At 40.3% G+C, this 22393-nt stretch overlaps 1 protein-coding gene across 2 annotated transcripts; it reads left to right on the top strand.

The window, feature by feature from the left end:
- Positions 1–381: 381 nt before the first annotated feature.
- On the top strand, positions 382–21837 carry LOC136564916 (DGAT1/2-independent enzyme synthesizing storage lipids-like). 2 transcript variants are annotated; one of them, XM_066563246.1, is made up of 7 exons: positions 382–461; positions 4977–5307; positions 7698–7862; positions 13191–13384; positions 15554–15614; positions 17416–17555; positions 19537–21837. In XM_066563246.1, the coding sequence occupies exons 1-7, from the start codon at positions 402–404 to the stop codon at positions 19639–19641; spliced, it is 1056 nt and encodes a 351-aa protein (XP_066419343.1). In that variant the 5' UTR covers positions 382–401; the 3' UTR covers positions 19642–21837. The 2 variants fall into 2 exon arrangements, with proteins under 2 accessions (XP_066419343.1, XP_066419351.1); XM_066563254.1 differs by lacking the exon at positions 382–461 and adding an exon at positions 1265–1379.
- The last annotated feature ends 556 nt before the right edge of the window (positions 21838–22393 follow it).

Below are 22393 nucleotides of genomic sequence, written 5' to 3'. Positions count from 1 at the left end.
GTGTACAACTGCACATTTATTCCTTGGATGACAATGCACACAGTTAGACGGTAAACTGAGTCCAACTGCTAAAGTGAGCAGCTGCAGACATCCAACAGGCAGATGATGTACCTGTAGAAGAGAGCTGGTCAGAAAAGCACAGCAAGAGGGCATCTGGAAGAGCTGGCCAAGTACATCCCACTGAAGGCTCAGGGCGCAGCCATGGCAGTGTTCCATGCCATCTTAGCAGGTAGGGTATCTGCATCAATACCTGCGTGTGCACCTGGTGTCACTGGAACACTACTTACTTCTTGGATTGATTTTTATCTGTGAATCCATTATTTTTTAAAATTTTTATACCTAAATCCAGGGATTACAACCACAGCTGTCGGGCAGCCAGGAATGCCTTAACAGCACCGTGAATGCTGCGTCCGAACCGGAACGTGTCTGGAACGCTGAGGTACTGCAGTGGTGGGTGCCAGGTGGGTGCCAGGCATGGATTCTGCTGTTGCTGCTGCTGCTGCTGTGGCAACACCAGCGGGGTTGGAGGAGGAGGAGGATTGCACCCACCTGGCAGGTACCAGGGAAGGGGTGGCTGGGAGGCATGCGGTGCTCAAGGCAGGAGGCTGAGCAGTGGGTGCCTGCTGCTGGGGGCGGTTTAATCTGGAGAAATGGAGACTCAGGGGTGACCTTATCACTCTCCACAACTCCCTGAAAGGAGGTTGCGGCCGGTTGGGGTTTGGCCTCTTTCCCCAGGCAACCCAGAGACAGCATGAGAGGACACAGTCCCAAACTGCACCAGAGGAGGTTTAGGTGGGACATGAGGAGGGAGCTCTTCACAGATGAGACATCGGAATGGGCTGCCCAGGGGGCGGTGGAGTCCCTGGCGGTGTTCAAGGAAAGGCTGGACGTGGCGCTCAGTGCTGCGGGCCAGGTGTCAAGGTCGTGTTCGGTCATGGGTTGGTCCCGATGACCTCGGCGGTCTCTCCCAACCCAATCCCCCCTGGAATTCCGTAGTTCCGGGCTCCCGCCCGCGCCGCCAGGCGGCGCCCTCTGTCCCCGCCGCCCCGCCCCTCCCGCTCGCGGGGACCGCGCGCCCCCTGGCGGCGCCCGCCCCGTGCCGCCGCGGCGGAAGCGGCGGGCGGTGCGTGCCGGACGCGGGTCCGGGCGGCTGCCGCGCCCCCGGCGGCGCCGAGTTCCCGCTGCCCTGCGCGCCCCCGCCGCCGCCGCCGCCGCCCCCGCTCCGCGGGGCGCCCGCCCGCCCCCGCCCCCCGCCGGGAGCCGCCCCGGCCCGGCCGCCCCGCGGGCACCCAGCCTCCGCGGGGGCGGCGGGCGGAGAGTAAAAGCGGGCCCCGGCAGGGACGCGGGGCCGGAGCCGGTCCCAACGCCGCCAGGGCAAGGTGAGCGGGCGCTGCCGGGCGGGTGGAGGGGCCCGGCCCGGGCCTGGCCCGCGGGTGCCCGGGCGGGAGGTGACTCGCCGTGGTGGCCTCTGTCACCGCCGAGCTCGGGGCCTTGCTTTAGTCACAGGGCTGCGGTGGGAGCCGGGGGCGCTTGGCGGGGAAAGCCGGGCCGGGGCTGAGTCCCTCTGGTCGGGAAAGCGAGCCCCGACCTCCCCCGCCCGCCCGCCCGCTGAGGGAACCGCTCTGCCGGCACCAGCGCCCGCCCTATTCTTGGGTCAAAACAAGGGCTAAACCATCCTCTAGGCTCTCTCCTGTCGCAGGTGACTTTATCAGGGTTATCAGGGTTTTCTGGTACTTTTCGTTTGTTTCGAGGTTTTTTTGGTGTGCTTGTGGTGGCAGTGCTAATTCTGGTGGAAACGCCCTCCGTAGCCCTGTGTTTCTGCTGGCAGGGACGTGTCGTAGCTGCTGCTTCTCAGTGCCTTTCTAGTTTGGAAACACTGGGTTGTCCTCCAGAGGTTTCACTTGCACATTGCATATGTATGCAGGAATGGTGCTGTGTGTCGTTTACGGCAGAGCGGGATGCTGTCCATAATCTCTCCTTCTGTCCTGATCAGTAGGGTCTCACTTATCCCAGCATCTGCTGACTGCAGCCGAGGGCCTCCGTTGTAGTTTAGTTAAGGACTTTCCTGGGTCATGTGCAGAAGTCAGTGACGGGAATTGTGTGTTAGCCTTGTTTCCACATCATAAAGCTTGAAGTGTAGGCATAAGTTGGTGTGCACTGTAATTAGTCAAACGAGAAGTTATGTCTTTGTGAACTAGTGAAAAAGGTAAGCTGCTGCATTAGCAAGTTAGAACTTAAAAATGTGCATTTTGAACTGCTCAACAGCAAGTTGGAACAGACCAGTGTTGTTATCTGTTAGTGGCACATAAGAACCCTGTTGAACCTCTGTTCAATGTGGAATTTCTGGGCTTTTTTGATTCATAATCTGCCTTCTCTTCTTCACTGCCATAGCATCCACATTGTAATGACCTTACTGCTGCTCTTAATGGATCTGGGAAGTAGAATTTTCACAGCAAAGGGACAGGAGGCAACAGATACAAGGTGTGGTAGGGGGAACTCTAGAACAAAGAAAAACATTTGCACAATGAAGGTATTCAAGCACTGGATTAGGGGCCTGAAGAAGCTGTGGGATCTCCGTCCATGGAGATCCAGTCCAGAATACTACTGGATTGGATATGTCCTTGGGCAATCTGATTTAACTGGCTAGTTAGGAAGAGGTTGGACAGTATAAATTTCAGTATAACTTATCTTGTGATGCTCTTCAAGATGAGGAAGCAGCATTGTTCATGGTAGGTTTGACTGTTCCTGAGGGAAGGCAGTGCTTTAGCTCTTACCTCTGTGGATGGTAGCACAGAAAACGTGAGATCTTATTTTCTGTTGCAAGTTAGCACACAGATATGCAAGTAAACTTTAAAAACTGTGGTGATTGCGTTTGAGGTATTGCATTGAACATTACAGGCAAAAGGACGTGTAATATTTTGCAAGACTGACATGTGTGAACAGGATTTTAAATTTACTTGATGGAGGATTTGGGGTTTGGGTAAAGCCATAAGCAAAAGTATATAATAAGTGAGAGAGTATAGCTATAAGTTTTCTTTTAAGCTACATAATCACCTCTCAGTTTTGAAACAATACTTCAGTGCCATAATCCATACTCCATATTGTTCTCTAGGTAGTAGGTGGAACCATTGGAGAAGTCCAGACATAACAATCTGATTAATATTGTGGTGTTGAATATTACTCTGAAATCTTGCTTGGTCGCACAAGTTGTGTTTCTTTTACTTGCTGTGGGTGTTTGCTGCCTGACAGGTTCTGTAGTTCAGCTCTGGCAACTGGAATGAAAAAGAGCTTTCTCTTGCTCTCCCACACACTTTCTCTCTCATCCTTTCCCCCTAATTCACACCCCAAAGACAGGGGTGCATGAATTCAGTGAAGGACATGTCACTACTGCTGTGTGCATGTACTGGCTGGAGATAAATCAGCTGCCCATCACACTGTCCTCAAGAACACGCCGAGGAGCAAAATGTCGTAAGCCTGAATTAGTTTGGAACAGCCGTGGATTGTGGGAGCAAGGATTAGCTTTCTTCTCATTAATAGGAGCTAGGTACCTTGAGTAATGTGAGTAGAGGCTGATTTCCAAAACCAAAGGGAAAGGGACATCCTTGCTCTGTCAGAATGTGAGGGAAAATTGAGGTAGGAAAATAAGTGAAATGAGTTCTACTCTAGTATGTGTTTCAATGTTCCTTAGCAAATGTGGAGTAAAATTGATCTGCTTTGTAATTTTTGTCGTCACTGGTGTTCTGAAAGCAATATTATCTTCTGTATTTCAGTCTCTTGTTTCTTGCAAAACCAGAGCAAGAGTAAAACAATGGTAGACGTACATGTCTGTCTAGGCATAGGAGCTTTGCAGTCATACCTGCTGTAAGTCACACTCTAATAAACAAAACACAGCAGCCTTAAGCTTAGATTAATTTCATTCTTAGAAATGCCGTTCTTCCATTTCTCTCTACAAGCCTCTTTTGCAGTTGCAACATTTTTTCTTCTTGGTCCTGACTAGCAGAAGCTGGAATATTAATCAACCAGTTTTTTCTAGCCTAGAATAATTTTTGTACCCAGAGGTATTAGGTTTGCTGTTCAAGCATTGTAGTTAAAATAGCCAAGCATTCAGGCTGTCTGTGTTTATAAGGTGAAGTGAATAGCAAGTTGTCCCCTAAATTGTACAAAGCTAAGAAAAATAAATGTGGCTCCAGAGTTACAGTAAGCCTGAAATTGCAGGCTTGACTTCTGTGGGCTGGTAAGTTTTTAGGAGCTGGTACTGGACTGGAGAGATTCTTATGAATAGCCACAGTAAAGCCAGAGCAGTTAAAATTCTAAAGAGGACTTTTTGTGAACTTTTTTCCCTTGTCCTTTCTGCTGCCTCTCAGTGTTGTGCTCTGAGTCTTGACCTGTCACTATCAGTAAATTTCCTTGTACAAGTTAAGGTCTCTCCAGGGCTGAGACTTTCTTTTTTGAGAGAGTCTTCTTCCAGAGATGTCCTAGGCTTACAAAGAGTGGAAGTGTTCAGAAGGTTTTCTTTAAAGCACTGGATTTGAGATTGTGCTGTTTCCTGTTGTAGTTAGTGCTTGAGAGAAGGTTTTATTTTATTGTAACAATAAATTAGACTAATCAATACAGCTTTCTGAAATTCAAAAATCCAGTAATAATTGGTATTGGTAAAAGTATAAGTGTTCTGGGTCTGTGCAAGTTGAGCAGTTTTCAGTGAGATAAAATCCTAGCCTGAAATTAAGCAGTGGCACCATCTTTCTCCATTAGAATTGTCAGCATTTCCAGTACCAAAAAGAAAGGGACTGTAAATATCAAGTAAAAGTTTTGCTGTGTAAACTCTTATGTTTCTAATAGGTGCTGCTGGGATGTGGGGTAAATGGTATATGAATAAAATGCATGAGAGAGGTTTATTATATGATTAAACAGTATAGACAGATCTATCTTTTTGAAAGATTTATTCATATATTTTTTTAAAATTTTATTTTAAACAGGAGATGACAGGTGAAAATGAATCCTGTACTGCAGGACCGACAACTATGTCCTACTTAACTTGCCTGACTTACATTCTGGAAGAATGGACTGGTGTGGAGGATATTGGAGATTATCTGAGTTATGCATTTTACATTTTATGGGTGCTGTTTCCACTTGTACTAGTCTTTGTACTTCCAGGAGTTATTGTCATTCTCTTCTATGTTTCCATTCTCTGGCTTCATATTTATAAAAGGAAGAATGAAATAAAGGAAGCTTATTCCCATGATGTTTGGATAGCTGCAAGAGAAATGTTGGCAACCATATGGGATGGACATGGAAGAATATGGCATGGTAAGTGAGATCTGACCTTTCATTAAGGCTTCTGAAGCTCTTATTCCTTGTTTAGTTTTCAAGATTATCAAGATATGCTTGATTGTTGCTGCTGGTGCATGCCAGTTCAGGCCAGGGTTTTTTTTCTGTTTTATGAATGACTGTCAGTGGTGCTTGAGGCAGAAAAAAAAAAGACATTGAGACTTTTTTGAATGTAAGTTTTTTTTTTTACGCATTTATTCCTTTGCAGCTATAAAGTGACATCTCCGTTCTGGTTGAATATATGCACAATTTTTTAAAGTGCCTTTTTTTCCCATTTTATGCTTTTTATTAATTCCTGGATTTCCTCATTTGAAGAAGACCTGAAATGTGTGTTGTGTTAAAAACTAGATCAATTAACTGTATCATTTCAGGGTTAATATGTGAAGACTGGAAGTTTAATGCCAGTTCCCTGATAGCTAGTATGTCAGCCAGCACATGTTAGCTTAGTTTAATTGCACTTAACCAGTCTTACATGAAATGCCAAATGATGGCTAAAAGGAGCACTTAGTTCCTTCTTGAAATTAGCTTCAGAGCCTGACACTGTTACAGAACCCTACTTTTTTCTTTATTTTTGTAGTTTGGACTACTGCTTTCTCTACTAGAATGTCAAAACTAAGGGCCTTGTTCTTTATCCTTCTGCTATTACTTCTTTATGAAGACAGACTTAATAAATGATTTGGCTTTTCTCTCTAAGGAAATCATAAGTCTCTTTCAGAGTCATTCAGTCTAGATGCAGCTAAAGGAGAAAAAGATACTTAAGAACAATTTACATAAACAATAAATCCTTCTTGAAAATCATCTCTATTTGTTCTCTAGTCAAAGAGAAGTGGGTTTTCAAGGCATTGATAACCAGATGGTGCAGCAGCTGTATCAGATAGGCTTTGTAAGACTAAGATGTAACTTTCAAATCTAAGAAAGTACACTACATCAAAATCAACAGCTACATCAAAGAGCTTAAAATGCTCACTTCACAATAAAAAGCTATTTACTTTTTTTTCACAAGAAAATTATTTTTTAAAACCTTGACTCTTTTAATCCTTAGTAACTTTTTCTTTTCATAAGGTCTGACATTTTATTTGTGCAAGAAGATTCTTATCTGGTCCCTCATTGAGAGCTGTGACTTTTTTCTGCCCTGCCAGCTGCTTCCCTCTTATCTATACACTTGTCTTGCTAAAGAATGAAATGTTTTCCAGTTATTTTTTTCCCCACTTGATTCATCAGGATATCATAAGAAGAACTTTCCATCCTGAAATCTAACAGCATTAATAAAAAAAGAAGAGAAAAAAACAACCCTACAACCAAAAAGCCCCAAATATGCTGGTTGATACCTGTAATTTTACATGTATTATGCCAATTCCATGTGTGTTAGTTGGCTGGCATGGAGCACAGTAATGATCCCTTGGGATGTGACAGATGATACATTTGCAATATGTTACAGCTCCACAGTAAAATAGAGAGAGAAGAGCCAAGAGTACCTTCAGAATTAAATTAATGGAATAGGAATTGCAGACCTGATTAACTTTGGAAGATGTGACAGAATTTGGTTGAGGGGTGTTTTTTTTTGGGGTGTTTTCTTTTTGCTTGTTTTATTTTATTAAATACAGTATAAAGATACAGTATAAAAGTATACAGTAAAAAAGATACTGTATCTGTACTACTGGGTGTTAACTGAGTGTGTTCTAAACTGATGCATTTTGTGTTAATTAAATATATTCTGCCCTGTGACTTGAATAGAAATGTGAGGTCAGGAAGAAGCTTATGTGTGTTTATGTATTTTTCAGCTAGACCCATATAGTCCCAAATAGCTTTTAGTATATAGTGATGGAAAGCTGGAACAGGTATAACTTGGAGAGAAGAAGCAAAGATAAGCTTCATATCCTGGAGTAAAAGGAGACATGAAAATGTGTGATACCATGTCAAATCTTCTAAAACAGTCACTTATGGCAATAAACTTTGAAAGGTTAATAATACCTTGAAATAGTTGTTTCACCACTCCAGTCTGTATTTTGATTTCTTTTGAATGATTGATTCAGAGGACTTTGCAGCCTTGAAAACAGTGAACAGAAAAAATAAGGATAAATTATACAGTTTGAAATGGTATGACTGGGTGTTTTGTTTTAGTGCTGGGTTTTTGGTTTTTTTTCTCTTTCTCTAAGTGCGGTGCCTTAAATGAAACTTGTATTTTCTCTGAAGCAACTTGTATTTCCTGTAGATACTGCAAGTTATTTCTTGACTTATTATCGGTCACATTGTTCTTATCACTTCTCAATCCATGTTGGTTTTAGTTTGCCAGCTTACTGCAAAGTTAGTTTCTTTGGGATAAAATTGTATAAAAATTTAACACCTGCTACATTTTTAACTCCTAACAGGTTATGAGCTTCATGGTGTCGAAAATATTCCTCAAGGACCAGGACTTGTTGTGTTTTATCATGGAGCTACTCCTGTTGACTATATCTATTTCACAGCTAGACTTCATATAATGAAGAAGAGGCGCTGCAACGTAGTAGCTGATCATTTTGTCTTTAGAGTACCAGGTAACACACTTCATTATAAACAAGCAGTTTTGGAATTGTTATTTGAATTTTTTAATTGTGTAATTAATAAAAAATTGTGTTGCAGGAACACAGCTTTCAGAACAGACATTCAGACAAATTCAGTGAAAGTTTTGGAACAGACCATGTTCTTTACAAAGAACAATGAGACTAGCCCATGCAAGGGTGGGACATAGTGCTGTCTGGGCAACACTTTCCAATGACTCTAGGGTGTTTAGAAACAAAGAAAAGAAGATTGTAGGAAAAGCAGTGTTCTCTGTATTAATCATTAGCAAAGATTTCAATAAAATTTTTTTTCATTAATATAGGCAGAATGAGTGGTGTGAATTGATTAAGAATTAAACTTTTTGGAACAAATGCCCTATAAGTTAAGAATACTAGTCTGAAGAGACAGTGTATTTTATTATTCCACCCAGCTCTTTTCCAGTTGAGGATGGCAGGCAGTAGAACCTGTGCCCAGGAAGACTGTTTTGAGTAGAATCTGTTTTGGAGGAAAGCTAGAGAGGTGTTAAACATGAGGAGAAGCAGATAGAAAATGAAAAATATGTTTAGGGCAAGATTTTGGCTGGATAGCCTGTTGAAATGCACTGACAGTTGGTGAAATTGATTGTGTGAGGGGTTTTTTGTTGTCTGTGTGAAATGCAGTAGTACCCACTTTCTTTCCCAAGTTTGGTTTGCGATTAAAGGCCTGTCAATTCACAAATGTTACAAGGAGAATCCTGTAGCGTACTGGTGCTTTTAGTAGAACCAACTCATACAAGAAAATTGTCTTTTTGGTGGTATAGATTTACTTCAGCCTTAGTTCCTGAAAAGAACTTTTTCATACTGATTACAGTATTGCTTTGCCTCTACAACTGCTTTTGCCAACAGATTCATTTATCAGTGGCCATCAAATCTTTTGCATACGGATGATTAATATAACCTACTTAATGATGCAGATTTGGCTCTGTATTGTATCTTTATAGGCACAGATGTTTATCAAATGGGGTGTTATATTTTGCTACTTTTCTGCTAAGTGGGAGTATACGTATGAGTCCCCCAAATATCATTCAGTAGCATTGCAGAAACATCTTGCTGAATAGCTGATCTTGAAGAACTGGTTTTAGTGGTACAACATCTAGCCAACAGCTACAGGCATTCTTCAGGGATTGATACTGAGACCACTGCTGCGTAGTGTTTTTATAGTACCCCTGGACGAGGGCCTGGAGCATGCACAGGAAATTCACTGGTGATACCAAACTGGGAGACCTGCTGATATACTGGGCATTAAAGCTTGTTCTCAGAGTGACTTCATAGAATTCAAGTGGCAGAAATATTATGAAGTTCAGCAAAAGCAAATGTAGAGCTGTGCCGCTGGGATGAGCAATTCTGTGCAGCAGTACTCTGGATAAAAGGGGGCTTTGCAGGAAAGGACTTAAGATTCTAGTAGACAACAAGCTGAATGTGAGTTGGTAGTGTGCCCTTACAGCAAAGAAGATGAATTGCATGGTGAGCTTTTTGTAGCATGAATGTAGCCACTGGTTTGGGTGAAGAAATTTTTTTCCCTTGGCGTGGCACCTGTGCAAGCACATCCGTGATGTGGTGTCCAGTTTTGGATTCCCTGGTAGGGAGCATACTGACACACTGGAGCATGTTCAGTGGATTATGGGGGTCTGGAGCACGCAAAGTGTACAAAAAGAGGTTGAGAGAACTGGATCTGTTTGGTGTTTACCAGATAAGGGTGTGGAAAGATGCTATTGCTGTCTTCAGTGACCTAGTGGGAGGGTGGGCAGAAGAGGGAGTCAGACTCTTCTCACAGGTGCACAGCGATAGATTGAGAAGTAACAGAGACATGTTGCAACACAAGACATTTTGATTAGACGTGTGGAAAGGTATTTTACCATGAGAATGATCAGACATCTGAAGAGATTGCTTAGGCAACTTGGGGAATCTCCATCCTTGCAGACTTTCAAAACTCTGCTGGGTGAGGCTCTCAATAGCCTGATCTAGTAGAACCCGCTTTGAGTGGGAGGCTGGACTAGATGACCTCCAGAGCTTCCTTCTAATCTACATAATTCTCTGGTTCTGTGAAGGAATTAAGGCTATTCAGGGAGACAAGTCCAAAGACCCCAGAAAATGTTGTGGATTGTTTCAAAATAAGCACAGTAATCTGACTGACAGCTCAGGTAGATGCTGCTTTCCTTGTGAATCAAACTAGAAAGACTGCATAATTTTATCCTAATACTAAGGCTGTCTGATCTTGATTAAGTGTTCAGGTTAAATTGGATGCCTTTTCAGAAGATGTTTTAACCAAAAGTTATTATGCTCAGTGCAGGGGAAATGGGACAGGGTGGCAGTGCATTTGGGGAGTCTGTTTAGACACACATGGATGTGTCAAAATTGTGTCGGTATTAAGTATGCTTTTCTTACGTTTTGGAGGAGAGGGATATAAAATGCGGTCATGTAAATTCTTTTTTCCTTCTTTTATAACTAGAGGTTTGCCACAGGGAAAAACAGACCAAATATTCCCGCTTTCTGTTTCCTTTAGACTCTTAGCTGTGTAGTGCTTGGAAAACCATTGACTTCTCTAAGTTTAGGAGAAAGCCTTTTCCCAGTGTATTCAGAGAGGACTAAGATTTCACTTGTGTTGTTCTCCATCATCCTCTGCTATAGTATGGGCCATTTTTGCTTCCTGAAGTCGTCTAGGAGCCATCTTTAAAAGGATGCCTGCTAGTTTATGTAACTAAGACAGTCCCTTTCCTGTAATGTTGCAGAGGAAAGGAGCTTTGGCTTCTTGTCTGTTACATGCAGAAGGTGTTGCAAAGTATCTTGTGGACTAGATGCTCTGCAGATATATATTGTGTGAATTATCTACAATTATGGAAGGTTGGATTCAGTGGTCTAAATGGTTCCTCACTGTTGGGATCCTAAAGGAAAATGGGAAAACGATGACATCCTTGCTATCCGGTAGCTGACAGCCCTGATATTACAGTCACTGGGGCTAAGATAGAAAAATGTACATAGTGCACAAGTTGAGCAGTATTACATGCCTTACTGGGTGCTCTTCAAGGGGTTTTCAAACATTTCTGCCAATACAGTCTTGTGGAAAATAGGTGAAGAGTATGTTGAGGCAAAGGGCAGAGTTTGGGTTGAACTGTGGAATAAAATTAAGTTTGAACTTCTTGATGTCTGGAAGAAAATGTTTTGCATGGCTGAGAAATTGTGTTTAGATAATTTAGAGAGTTGTTTTGTTATTTAAAATGGAAAAACAGATTGTTGGTTCCTTTCATGCAGTGCTACCTGGTGCTACCCTAGTGTTTCTTCTAACTTTGTGGTGACCTTTGCCTTTGACACAGGTACCCTGGCTGTCCTTTCTGGGCTATTGTGTCAGATTGCATGTCTCAGCTCATTTAAGGGAGCCAAGTTCTTCTTTGGTACTGAAGCAGAGATATCAATAGTAATGTGTGATCTGCTGGCAAGGCTGTGAAGCACTGCTCAGAATATAAAGTTGATACTAATCAAAGGGGGATATACAGCTGAGAAATTTTGTGAGGACTTAAAACCTCCCTGGACAACTATTCTTTAGTACATTTTTTTGTCTGTATTCTGACAATATTCTGTTCTTTTTTTTTTTTTTTTACTGATAAATGAACTGGAAAAATTCATGGTGTTTGCTTTGTCATACACGCTCTCCCCCTCACCCCTTCCTCAGTGTATCCAATGCAGAAACGGTGCTGTCACAGTCCTTGCTTCCTTGGAGTCTCTTTTCCTGCTCATCTCAACCATTTTCATTACTGTTTTGTCTGTCTCTGAGCTCACTGACAGAAAGGACTTGGAGACAGGCAGCTTTTTACCACCAGGTACATTCCAGAGAGCTTTAATTAGTTTGGGAATGTCAAGCATTGTAAAAATCAGCTATTAAAAATCCCCCAAAAAAAAGCACCTGAAAGAAATGACTTTCAATTCCAGGTGTTCTTCCATGCAAATGCTTTTGGATGAAGACTGAGTGTCATCAGCAGTGTGTGAGGCAGGCACAGAAAAATATGAGACAGGTGTAATGCAGCTTGTGTTTTGTGGCCATGTGTATGGACAGAACCTGATTGGGTATGGAGATGAGTTGGGAGTAATTATACTCACACCAGTTAAAAAGACTAGTTAGAGATCAGAGTTTAGTTAAGAATAAACTAATAATGTGTCGCTTCATGCTTTTCTTCCCAAGCCCTTAGTTTATGCAGGCTGTAAGAGAAGATAGACCTCTGTCTTCATAACTTTCTTTGGGCTCTCCTTTAGCATGTGTGTGTATATAGCAAATGTGTGTTTATAGTTACAGCTATTCATTTGTTATTAAGAGGCAAACTTGACTAGATCAGTTCTTCATCCTTTTCTATGGCTGATAAGGTTGTTTGCTTCAGTGGGAAATTTCAAGGAAGAGAAATAATGTTTCCCTTACTGCCCAGTCATCCAAAGTTACTTTTTTGGTATGCACTACTCATAAATACTGTATAAGTTTAAAATCTATTGAACCAACCAAACAGGACTTATTTCCTGCAAACAGAGGTCTGTGGTAGTTATGTCCTTTAACAATAGGCTAGTTGTCTAAATTGATCAGATGTGTTTCTTTTGATGATTGTAGCAAATTTTTGATGTTCTACTGTTTCTTGAAGGGTACAGTCCAAATGACATGTCAAATTTAAGGTGATATGAAGAGTTTATGTAACATTAGGTAAAAGATTTCAGTTACAATATTAAGAGAAGGTGAGTGTACCCAATTGAGGCTTACCAGATGCTTCTCTGTATGAAATGCCATCCAGGTACTCTCAGACTGAACCAGTCAATTGCTGCAGTGATCCATAATGCAGAGAATTATGCATTTTCTTTGTCATTCTCCACCTTATGCACTACTGTTCTTTGCTGAAGTTCACAAAACAGAACCACAACTTTCCTAGTTTGCTTCTTGTTGCTCTCTATTTGGACTGTGCTATGTTTGAACAGTGGAGCTTGGGCAAGGAGCCAGTGCCCTTGAGTCAAACACCTCCTTTGAAGGGACATGCGAAAGACATCTCAGAGTGCTTGACAGTTCTTTTTCAGTTTAGTCCTGACTGTGGGATAGCACCTGACTTTACTATGGCAAAAAGCCACTGAAACCCCTAAATCTTCAACTTTGCAGACCAAAATCTGTAAGTTAGACTTAATGCTTCAGTCCCTCTTGGGGACTGTGGGCCACAGCTTATTAGACAATTAAATTTTAGCCATAGGTTCTGTGCTGGGAATCTGTACTCCCTGGTAGTATGAATTAACACTTTTGGAATTAATGTTATCTTAACCCTGCAGGTTTCAGAATACTACTTGATGTATTTGGAGTTATACATGGACCAAAAGAAGCTTGTGTCAGGACTCTGGAGGAGGGTCATCTGTTAGCCATTGCCCCAGGAGGACTTCGGGAAGCTCTCTTCAGTGATGAAACGTACAATATTTTGTGGAGCGATCGGAAGGGCTTTGCTCAGGTGGCCATTGATGCAAAAGTGGTAAGAATGACACGTAATGGAAGAGAAGCAAAGAAAGCTAAGTTATTAGTACTTTCTTCCAGAGAAAGCTATTTTGATTATCATGTATTTGATGTTAGATTTCTGACTGTCATGAGTATGGTCTACTTGCTCTCACAACTAGATCTCCTGACTCTTTTTGTTGCTCTTGATAGATAAGAGGGCTTATGAGTCAGCTAAGAATACTGTGGTTAGGAAATCCAGAGTTCAAAAGAACAAGAGATGAAATACAAGATGGTTTCTCCTTATAAGCATGTGCTGTTTTATACATAGCTGGTTAGTATTGTGATGGCCTAGCCCTCCCTGACCAGCATGGTTGGGAAGCAACCCTCTATATCAAGAGTCACAGAATGTGCTGAGTTGGGAGGGACCATCAGGATCATAGAGTCCAACTCCATGTTTCTGTTTGTTCTGTTGCTGAAGTGTGGTGTGACCCAGCAGGGTATAGATTCACTGACACTTTGTACTGTATTGGCATTTTATGGTAGTGAGGAATGTCCAGGGCTGGTCACTGGCATGAACTCTTCAGTTCTAATGTACAGCATTGGGCTTGGTCAGCAGGCAGGTTGTTATTCATAGGGGACCAAATGCTGAGGCACGACAGTGTGTGAGATATATTTGAATTGTAACTATTTTAGTAATCATTTCAGAATCCCTCCTGTTCTAGATTTGTACTTGGAAGATGCGTGCATATGTCCATAGGTCTGCATATACCTAATTTAAAAGCAAGTCTCACACCAGGAGTTTTATATTTAGTTACTGTCAAAGACAGACTAGTTCAATCTCTGGATTTTACACAGAAATAGAATACTTTTAAGACCCAAGTGTGCATCACTTTTCTCACAAGGAAAATAACACTGTTTAAGCAGGTATTTTCAACAGGTTTAAATTTTACTAATGTATTACAATAGCATGTGAAAGGCTATACTTGAGATTCAGCTGTGATTGTGCTAGTTGCATTTATTTAATTGGATGTGTGTTGGTTCCCATTATGCACTCACAAGGTGTGTAGCTTCATCCCCCCCTAAAAAAAAACCCTGAGAGATGCAGTAAAATAGAAGGAGTGTCAGCGACAGGCTGAAAGTGGGAAAAGCATCTTTATTTAGATTAAAGATGAACTTTTAAATCACCTTGAATCATAAGCGGAACTCCTCATTGAAAGAAGAATTTGTCTAAAATATCAGAAAAATTTGTCTAAAACTAGGACCTTCAACGTGTTGAAGTTGTCTTATTTCAGCAGATTTTTGCCAGAGTTTCTGTCATATGAACAAAAATTTCTACCTCTATGTCAAAAGTAAGATGTTCCAAATAAGATTGTTCAAGAATAAAGACATTTGTATGCATTCAGTTTAGGCAACTGCACTTCCTTTTATTCTCTGTAATTATTTACAGACCTTTTTTTCCTCTCAAAAAACCCCAAACTTGATGCATGTCTGGAAAGTTACATGTATAGCTTATCCCCATGCTTGTCTTTAAAATGTTTAAAAGAATTTGAGTTCATGAAAATCCCATAAACAGTTCTGTATTTCTGATGATGCAGTGTATAGTGGGGACATACTATAAAATGCTATTGAAAAACTTTATATAGTAGCTAACCCCCCCACAGTTCTTGTAAATCTTGACAGCTGTTTGCAATTTTAAAAACAGCAATAAAAACTTGAAATATTCAACACCATTCCAAGTACTCATCAGCAGAAATAAGTCATGGACATGTATTGAATATGACACATCAAGTGTGAAGCAATACCTTCATCATAGCAGAGAGGAATCAGACAAGTTTAGTGTCCCAATCCTGTGAATCCTTCCCTTTGAGCATAACTACAAATTAGGTAAGAGGTTTAAGCACTTAAGTCACAACTGTGTAAACACTGCTAGTTGGGGGGAGGGACACCTGAAAGCTCCATAGGTTCTGGAATTCTGGACTGCTCTAATAGACTTGCTGAAACAGTGACTCACTGAAATCTTGTGGTATTCTTCAGTTTGAATACTCATGGCAGAAGGTCACAGAAGAACTTCAGAATATCTGTTTTGCCCTCTATATATCCTTGTCTGAGAAACACTTCTGACATTAATTTGCCTTTTAATTAAGTGAGGTAGAAGTTTTTTAGATAGTGCTATCTTAAATTCTTAATTATTTTTTTTCCCTCCTAGCCCATCATTCCTATGTTTACACAAAATGTTCGAGAAGGCTTTAGGACATTAGGAGGAATAAGTAAGATATTTTCTATTTTTCTGTAGTTTATTTTTCCATGTGTGTTTAGCCTATCTCTGTAGAAATAATCCTCATAAGTTTGAGATTTAACACAGCCTTGTTTCTTGATGTTTGCTCTCTGGTAGAGTTCAGAGATGTTATTAGGATTTAATATCTGCATTAGATGTGATATTGGCTCATCTAGGTTACTTTCCACATAGCAGTGTTCTTTTACACAAGCAGTAGAAGAAAGAAAAAAGGAGCCAGAAAAACGCAGAAAGATGTAAGGCACTTTTTTCTCTGCTTATATCTGCTAGGCCAACCCTAGGTTTCCTGCTGTCTGTTAAGAAGCAAAGCGAGCAGGCTGGCAACTGACACAGTATTCCTGTTTTCCTAAAGCTCTGTGCTTACACCTCTACCTGTACTTAAAGCTTGAATGGTTTGAACTACATTTAATCTGTAGTTGCTTTTCTGTTCTGCACTAGACCTGTGGTTCCTCACAAAACCTTGCATTTGGCACCTCTCCTTCCTTATCTCTATAGCCAGAAAATGAATAGATGGGTCTTTTGTCTGAGGGGTCCATCTCTGGGATGATTAGATGCCCACATCTCTGCTCATTTGCTAGTGTTAAACTCCCTCTTTTTTATATCTCTTAGTTACTATCTAGCAGAGGGACCTGAACAAATCTCCATACCACTGGAGTGTTCTGCCTCAAGTATGGCATCATCACCTTCATCAGAAGGCTGCAGGGCAGCACAGTTCTGTTTCTCTTCCCCTTCGTTTCAGAGGAGAAATATATTGCATGGAGAAAGCCAAGGCATCAGATGCAGAAGCTGGAATAATTCACACATTTATCATGCTGTACAAAAATCAACAGCAATTAATTGTTGCTGTGTTTAGGAGAATCCCAAACAGAGGAAATTGAAGCCAAAATCATTTATGCTCCTTGCATTCTACAACAGAGTTGTTAGAGGAGTGTAATTTCTTGGTCACTGGAGGTGTTACTCCAGTTTCAGTGGTTTTGTCTTTGTTTTTATAGGTTATGTACAGAAAATTCCACGTCTTGATCAGTAAGGAGTTTCTTATGCCAGCATGCCATTTAATGGAGTTTCTTGTCTGAAATTGAGAACTATAATATTAGTGCTTATTTTTCAAAGAATCTCTTCTGGGTACATTTGGGATAAACCCTTAGAAGGTGACATGTGGAGAAGAATGTGTCCTCTTAGAGCTGTTTGAAATACCTGTTTTTTCTCTCTTTTTGTTGTTTAACTGCCACCAGTGTGTGATCTGAAAGAGCAATTCGGTATGTTAGCATGACTGACTTTTAGGCAGATAAGGCTATTTCTGATCCTGTACAGCAATGGGACTGAACATGCAGTTTTCCAATACTAGTTTCTAATTCTAACCTGTCAAATGAGCTGAACCTGTAACCTGTATTGTGTAAGATTCTCTTCCTCTCCAGAGAGGCAGCTATTGAATTTCTCTCCTCTTCTTTCTTCTCGTTTCAGCTACTCTTTGGAGGAAAGATTTCACACCAAGTTAGAGTAGAAATAAGTCTGATATAAGCATTAATGCAGCTTTTAGGAAATGAAAGTCAAGGTAGGATAGCACTTGAGATGCCACATTATTTGAGAGTTTGGATTGGGAGCTAGATTACTTTGCAAGCCAGTTTCAATGTTAAGACATAGTGGGGACAAAAAACTTTACAGAATAATCCCAGTGTCTCTTTCTCTTTCTCTCTTCTTCCTTCACCCTTCCCCACTTCCCTTCTCCCTTCCCCACCTTTCTTTCTCCCATTTTCAACCACATTTTTTCACATTAGAAATACTTAGGTCGCTATATGAGCGTATTAGATTGCCAGTAGTTCCTCTGTACGGGGGCTTTCCTGTCAAGCTTCGTACATTTATTGGAGAACCCATTCCATATGAACCAAATATGACTGCTGAGGAGCTAGCTACAAAGGTAAGAGAGATATCTATATATGTAAATTTAAAATATTGATAAAAACCACTGCAATAGTCTTGTCAAGAGATTTCTGTCTAGAAGCCAGTTATAGAAATTGGTGGAATCATGTACTTGCCTAACTCTGAATGTTGTTCTTAAATACTGTATTTTTTATTACTGCAACTTGCAGATGTTCTAGGTCTTATAAAGTTAATTTCACCCTATATTTGCTTTGAGAAACAACTTGCTTTAAAGGCTGAAGAAGTTTGGTCAGACAAGACAGTTCTCAGTTGATAGAGAGAAGCACTTCACCCAAGAGGAAGCATTCTGCTTCCTGGTGTTTTCATAAAGATACTAAGGAAGCCTTTCAAACAGCAAATCTATGTTCACCAACTGTTGGAATTGCATACAATAAAAGAAAAAAATATATAATTTCACTGCTTTGCCTAGTGTGTTTCTATTTTGTACAGCTTCAAGCCTAGCAATTTAACTTATAAATGTTCCTCTTAATTCAGATTTGCATGCCTTAGAGAAAGGATCTTCAGGTCCTCATGTTTATTCAGTTTATTAATAGATTTCACAGTGCAAAGACATAAACCAGTTAAGTGCTGGAGCAGTGAGATGGAGTGGGCTGAAACAGGTATTTTTAAAAACTCCACAGATGGTCACTTAAAATATTCTAAAAATTTCACTTGAGAGAGAGACTTTTCTTGACCATGCAGGTGTCAGTTCAGTTGTCTCTTTGTCTGTTTATCCTATGATTAGATCTCTGCAAAAATAATCTTAAAATGTTTGTCTGCCGTATGTTAGGCCCTGCTTATGGAACACAGCTTGTTTCTTTTGTGGGGTCACTCTGACAGGACTTCAGAACTAGCTTTCAGCAGAGAATGTGTTTCAGTTATTTTCAGACATGCATTGACATCTTACACTTATGCCAACCCTCACTATTTTCTGACTTAAGTTCAGATTCTGCTAGATAAAGCCCCAAGAATGTGAATTCCCTAGAATCCTACTTAGAGTGATTTTGAAGTTGTATCTCATGTTTCAGGCTATGGCACAGTATGCATTTTCCCATTATATAGAGCAAAAAATAAAGCTCAAAATTTTTGCCTAATACAAATTTTAGATCTGTACAATCACTTAGGACCAGATGTATGAAGTCCTTGTCCCAGGACATATCAGTTGATCACTTACTTCATATGAACAGTGGGAGCTTGTACCAACAAACAACATTCTACTACTATCTGTCCTTGCTGACCACTGGTTTACAGAGGCAAATCTCTGTTCTTCTGTTTTGGGCAGAATTCCCTAGCCTGTGCTTGTCTGGGCAGAATAGGAAGTGTGTTCTCACCCAGCTTTTGCATGTTGCCCTGCTTTTGCATGTTCCCTATATAGCTTTTATATGATAAGAGTAACTGCTGTGACTCCTTGGCCTGTTTGTTTTTTGAGTGAAAGTGAAGGCTGCTGTCACATGCAGCTAAGGGGCCTGAGCATGTGTCACAGGACCAGACCCTTCAGGGGCCTTGGGGCCAGAGGGCATTACTTTGTACAAGTCAAATGTGCTGAGACACAATGGTGTTTCCAGTGCTGCTTCTGAGCAGGTGTAGAGTCAAAGGTGGTGCCCACTGGAAGAGTGTTATTGATGCAAACCTGGGCATAGGCAGAAGTTTGAGTTGCAGTACATCATGCAGGTGTTTAACATGCTTTATAGACCTAAGTCTTTTCATGAATTCACTCTGTTGTCATTTGACTTTTGCGTATCACTAATACAGCTTGTGAACACAGCTATCACACGTAAGAGATACTAGTTTGTTGGTCTGTTTCTTGACAGTGTTGTCACAATCAAATCCTCTGGGCTTAAATATGGAAGAACAGTATTTTGAATTTGCAATATATCTGTCATATTTGAAAGGATTAAAAAGAGCCTAGAAACTGTGTTATTATATGAGCAGTATGAAAATGAGGTTTTCTGACCAAAATCTTTTTTCTTTCCCTACAGACAAAAGCAGCAGTCCAAGCTCTCATAGACAAACACCAGAAAATACCAGGAAATATATTTAGGGCACTAATGGAACGATTTCAAACACAAAAGAAAGAAGATTAAGGTCTTTTGAGCTTAAACTTCTATAACTACTATTTAGTTAAAATATTCTTAAAGTCACATTTGTAAATTATTCGTTCTTCTAATAATAGGTTTTAAATACTGTCCTAATGATACTGCTGTATAATTCAAGATAGAAGTCCCTTGGCCTTGCCCTTTCCCCTGTCCAGTATCAAGCTCAGGAACCCAAACTTCAAATCATTCATAATGGGGCAAAGTTTAATTTTTGATAAATGCATTCCTACCTTGGAAGTGTCTGGGTTGTTGATCTGGGTTTGTTTTGGGGTTTTTTTTCAAATAGTACTGCAAGCCTTTATGTATATGGTCTGTCATCCTTTTGGTCTGTCATTGTCTCCCATCCCCACCATGATGGATCTCTAACCTGAATGTCAAACCCTCTGCAGAGCTGGAGTCTTACTGTCTTGACCGTCATCAATGTAAGGAGGTTTTGTGGGCCAGATTAATGCCATACAACACATATGAAAACTGTCCTGAGGTTGTTACTCTCACACTGCTGGGAAACAGTCCACCACTTTTGGCCTGCAGAACCTCTAGCAATGCCTGCAAAACCTGTGTTGCAAAATGTTTCATTTTGCTGGGTGAGCTCAGAAAGGGTTCAGAGGAGTGAAAATTGATTAGAGAACTACAGTGATCAAGGAGGTTTGTTATGGAAGCCAGAAACCACATTGATGCTGTGAATGAGAACCCTACAACATGACTGCAATTCCAAGCCAAGGCATATTGGATATCTGCCCTTGAGAAGAGACTTGTCCCATTTATTTCTCAGTGAATCTACACATTCTCTGTTGAAACAATGAGCCAAGCATTCAAACATCAAGAAGTAGAAATAAGAATAGTGTTTCGTAATATGAGCTCAAAAATCTTTATTTTGATGGAAAGAGAAAATTGTTACAACACTGTAAAAGCAGTCGTTTTTTTGAAAAACAGAATTGACATTCCTAAATACCCTTTAGTATGTGAATAAACTATTAAATATATTCTTCAAACAGTTATTTATGTAAGTTAAATAATGAATGAGAGGGACGTTCTGTATATTTTCCTTAAGTGAAAACAATTGAATCAACAGGCGAGAGATGCAAGATTGCGCTTTTGTGCACTTACAGCAAATTATATTTTTTTCTTAGCTAAAGCCTATGGTTTTATTGTCCATATAGGAAATACCTGAAATATTTCTTCTAGTTTCCAGGAATTTTGATCTACAGTTCTTAAATTAATTAAGAATTAATTAATCTGGGAATTTTTAGTTCTGGGATGAGGACAGATTCCTTCAGAAAAAAAGTGGTTTTTGCTATATGATGTGGTTGCCTTTCAATGTTGTTGAGGTGTGACCTTTTCTTAAAGCAAAATATACCCACCCCCAAAAAATACCCAACAAATAACCAACATTTGAAGGAGCAGTTGTATTTGATGTAGTAGTCATTCCTCTCACCATTTAAGCACGTACTTTGCTTTATGCTCTTTTAAATGTGTAAGTTAGTGACATTGCATAACTGCATGTGGGTGATGCCCTGTGTTAGAAAAATATCACTTAATGGGGAATTGTCTATCAAATGTGGTTCACAGGAAGCAAAAGGCTTACTTTATGATAGTATTTTATACCAAAAATGTTTTACGTGGTGTTAAAATTTTTAAAGCTTTGGGAAGAATCATGTTATTTAACAGCAAATGCTCATTCTGAAGTTTAAGTGATTTGGGTTTTACTTGAAGGCAAGATTGCATTCCTTTTAATTTATTGGACTGTGTTTCAAAAATACTGTTAAGACAGCATGTCATGAAAAAGGATAATGCTAAATTCCTGCATTGAAGTATAACTTAAGTATGATCTTTTGTTTACTGTCCATCTTGAGGAAAATGTACATCAGTCTGTGTTGTGAACATCTCAAAGCTGAACATATTTTGTGTTGAGGTTGCATGTATGTAAAAGAGAACTCAATCTAAAAGGTTCTGTTAGACATGGACAGATGTTGTTATCAGAGATTTTGTAAAATTTATTTTATTAAGTATGTGGGCTATTTGCTGCAGTTTTGTCCCCTTATGTATTGAAAGATCAGTATAAAAAATGAAGGGCAGTATTGGTACTCTATAAGTGTTCATATTTGTATAGGCCTTTCATATTTATTTCTATATATTAAAATATATAGAAGACACTTTTTGAATAAAATTGGCAACTGGAACAGACTTCTGAAGTTTTGTGTTGTGTTTGAACTAAATGGAATGGATATATGGCCTGTCCTGCTGAACCTTGAGTGGTTTTGAGCAGCATTCCTACCCCTGAGATTCCCTTCTTGCCTTGCAGTGACTCAATAGGGATGGAAGGAACAAAACCCCATAAGGAATGAAAATAAAAATAATTCAGACAACAGTGAAATAAAGGAAAAAAGTCACATAAATAATAATGTCTGAGTTTTAATAATTGCAGTCTGTTCTGCAGAGGGGCTTTACAAGAACTGCAGTACCACTTTAGTTAAAAGTTATGCAACAGAAAATAGGCTATAAATACTGACTAGTAAGGTTTATTTGTATATATTTGGGGTGTGAATGACTGCCTACTTAGTTTTATTGAAAAATAGGCAGACGTGGATGGATACTCTCACAAGTAAGGTTATAGACCTGGCGTCCTTTTAGCTGATTTGGTTTACTGTGCATCAAGCAGAAGTATTCAAAGGGTATTTTAGCAGGGTTAGACTAAACCACTGATTGTCTGGTTGGCCTTTAGATACACTGAAGTCCTGAC

This window comes from Molothrus aeneus, chromosome 1, assembly GCF_037042795.1.
Source record: "Molothrus aeneus isolate 106 chromosome 1, BPBGC_Maene_1.0, whole genome shotgun sequence".
NCBI classification, from domain to species: domain Eukaryota; kingdom Metazoa; phylum Chordata; class Aves; order Passeriformes; family Icteridae; genus Molothrus; species Molothrus aeneus.
The sequence above is the reverse complement of the archived record's forward strand: the minus strand, read 5'-3'. Positions and strand labels throughout refer to the sequence as shown.

Bases quoted from the DNA above. Each gene is read 5' to 3' on its own strand.
- LOC136564916 (XM_066563246.1), top strand. From the start codon at position 402: ATGCTGCGTCCGAACCGGAACGTGTCTGGAACGCTGAGGTACTGCAGT. The intron at 462-4,976 runs GTGGGTGCCAGG...TATTTTAAACAG, and splicing joins ACTGCAGTGGTGGGTGCCAG to GAGATGACAGGTGAAAATGA. The intron at 7,863-13,190 runs GTAACACACTTC...TTAACCCTGCAG, and splicing joins TTTTGTCTTTAGAGTACCAG to GTTTCAGAATACTACTTGAT.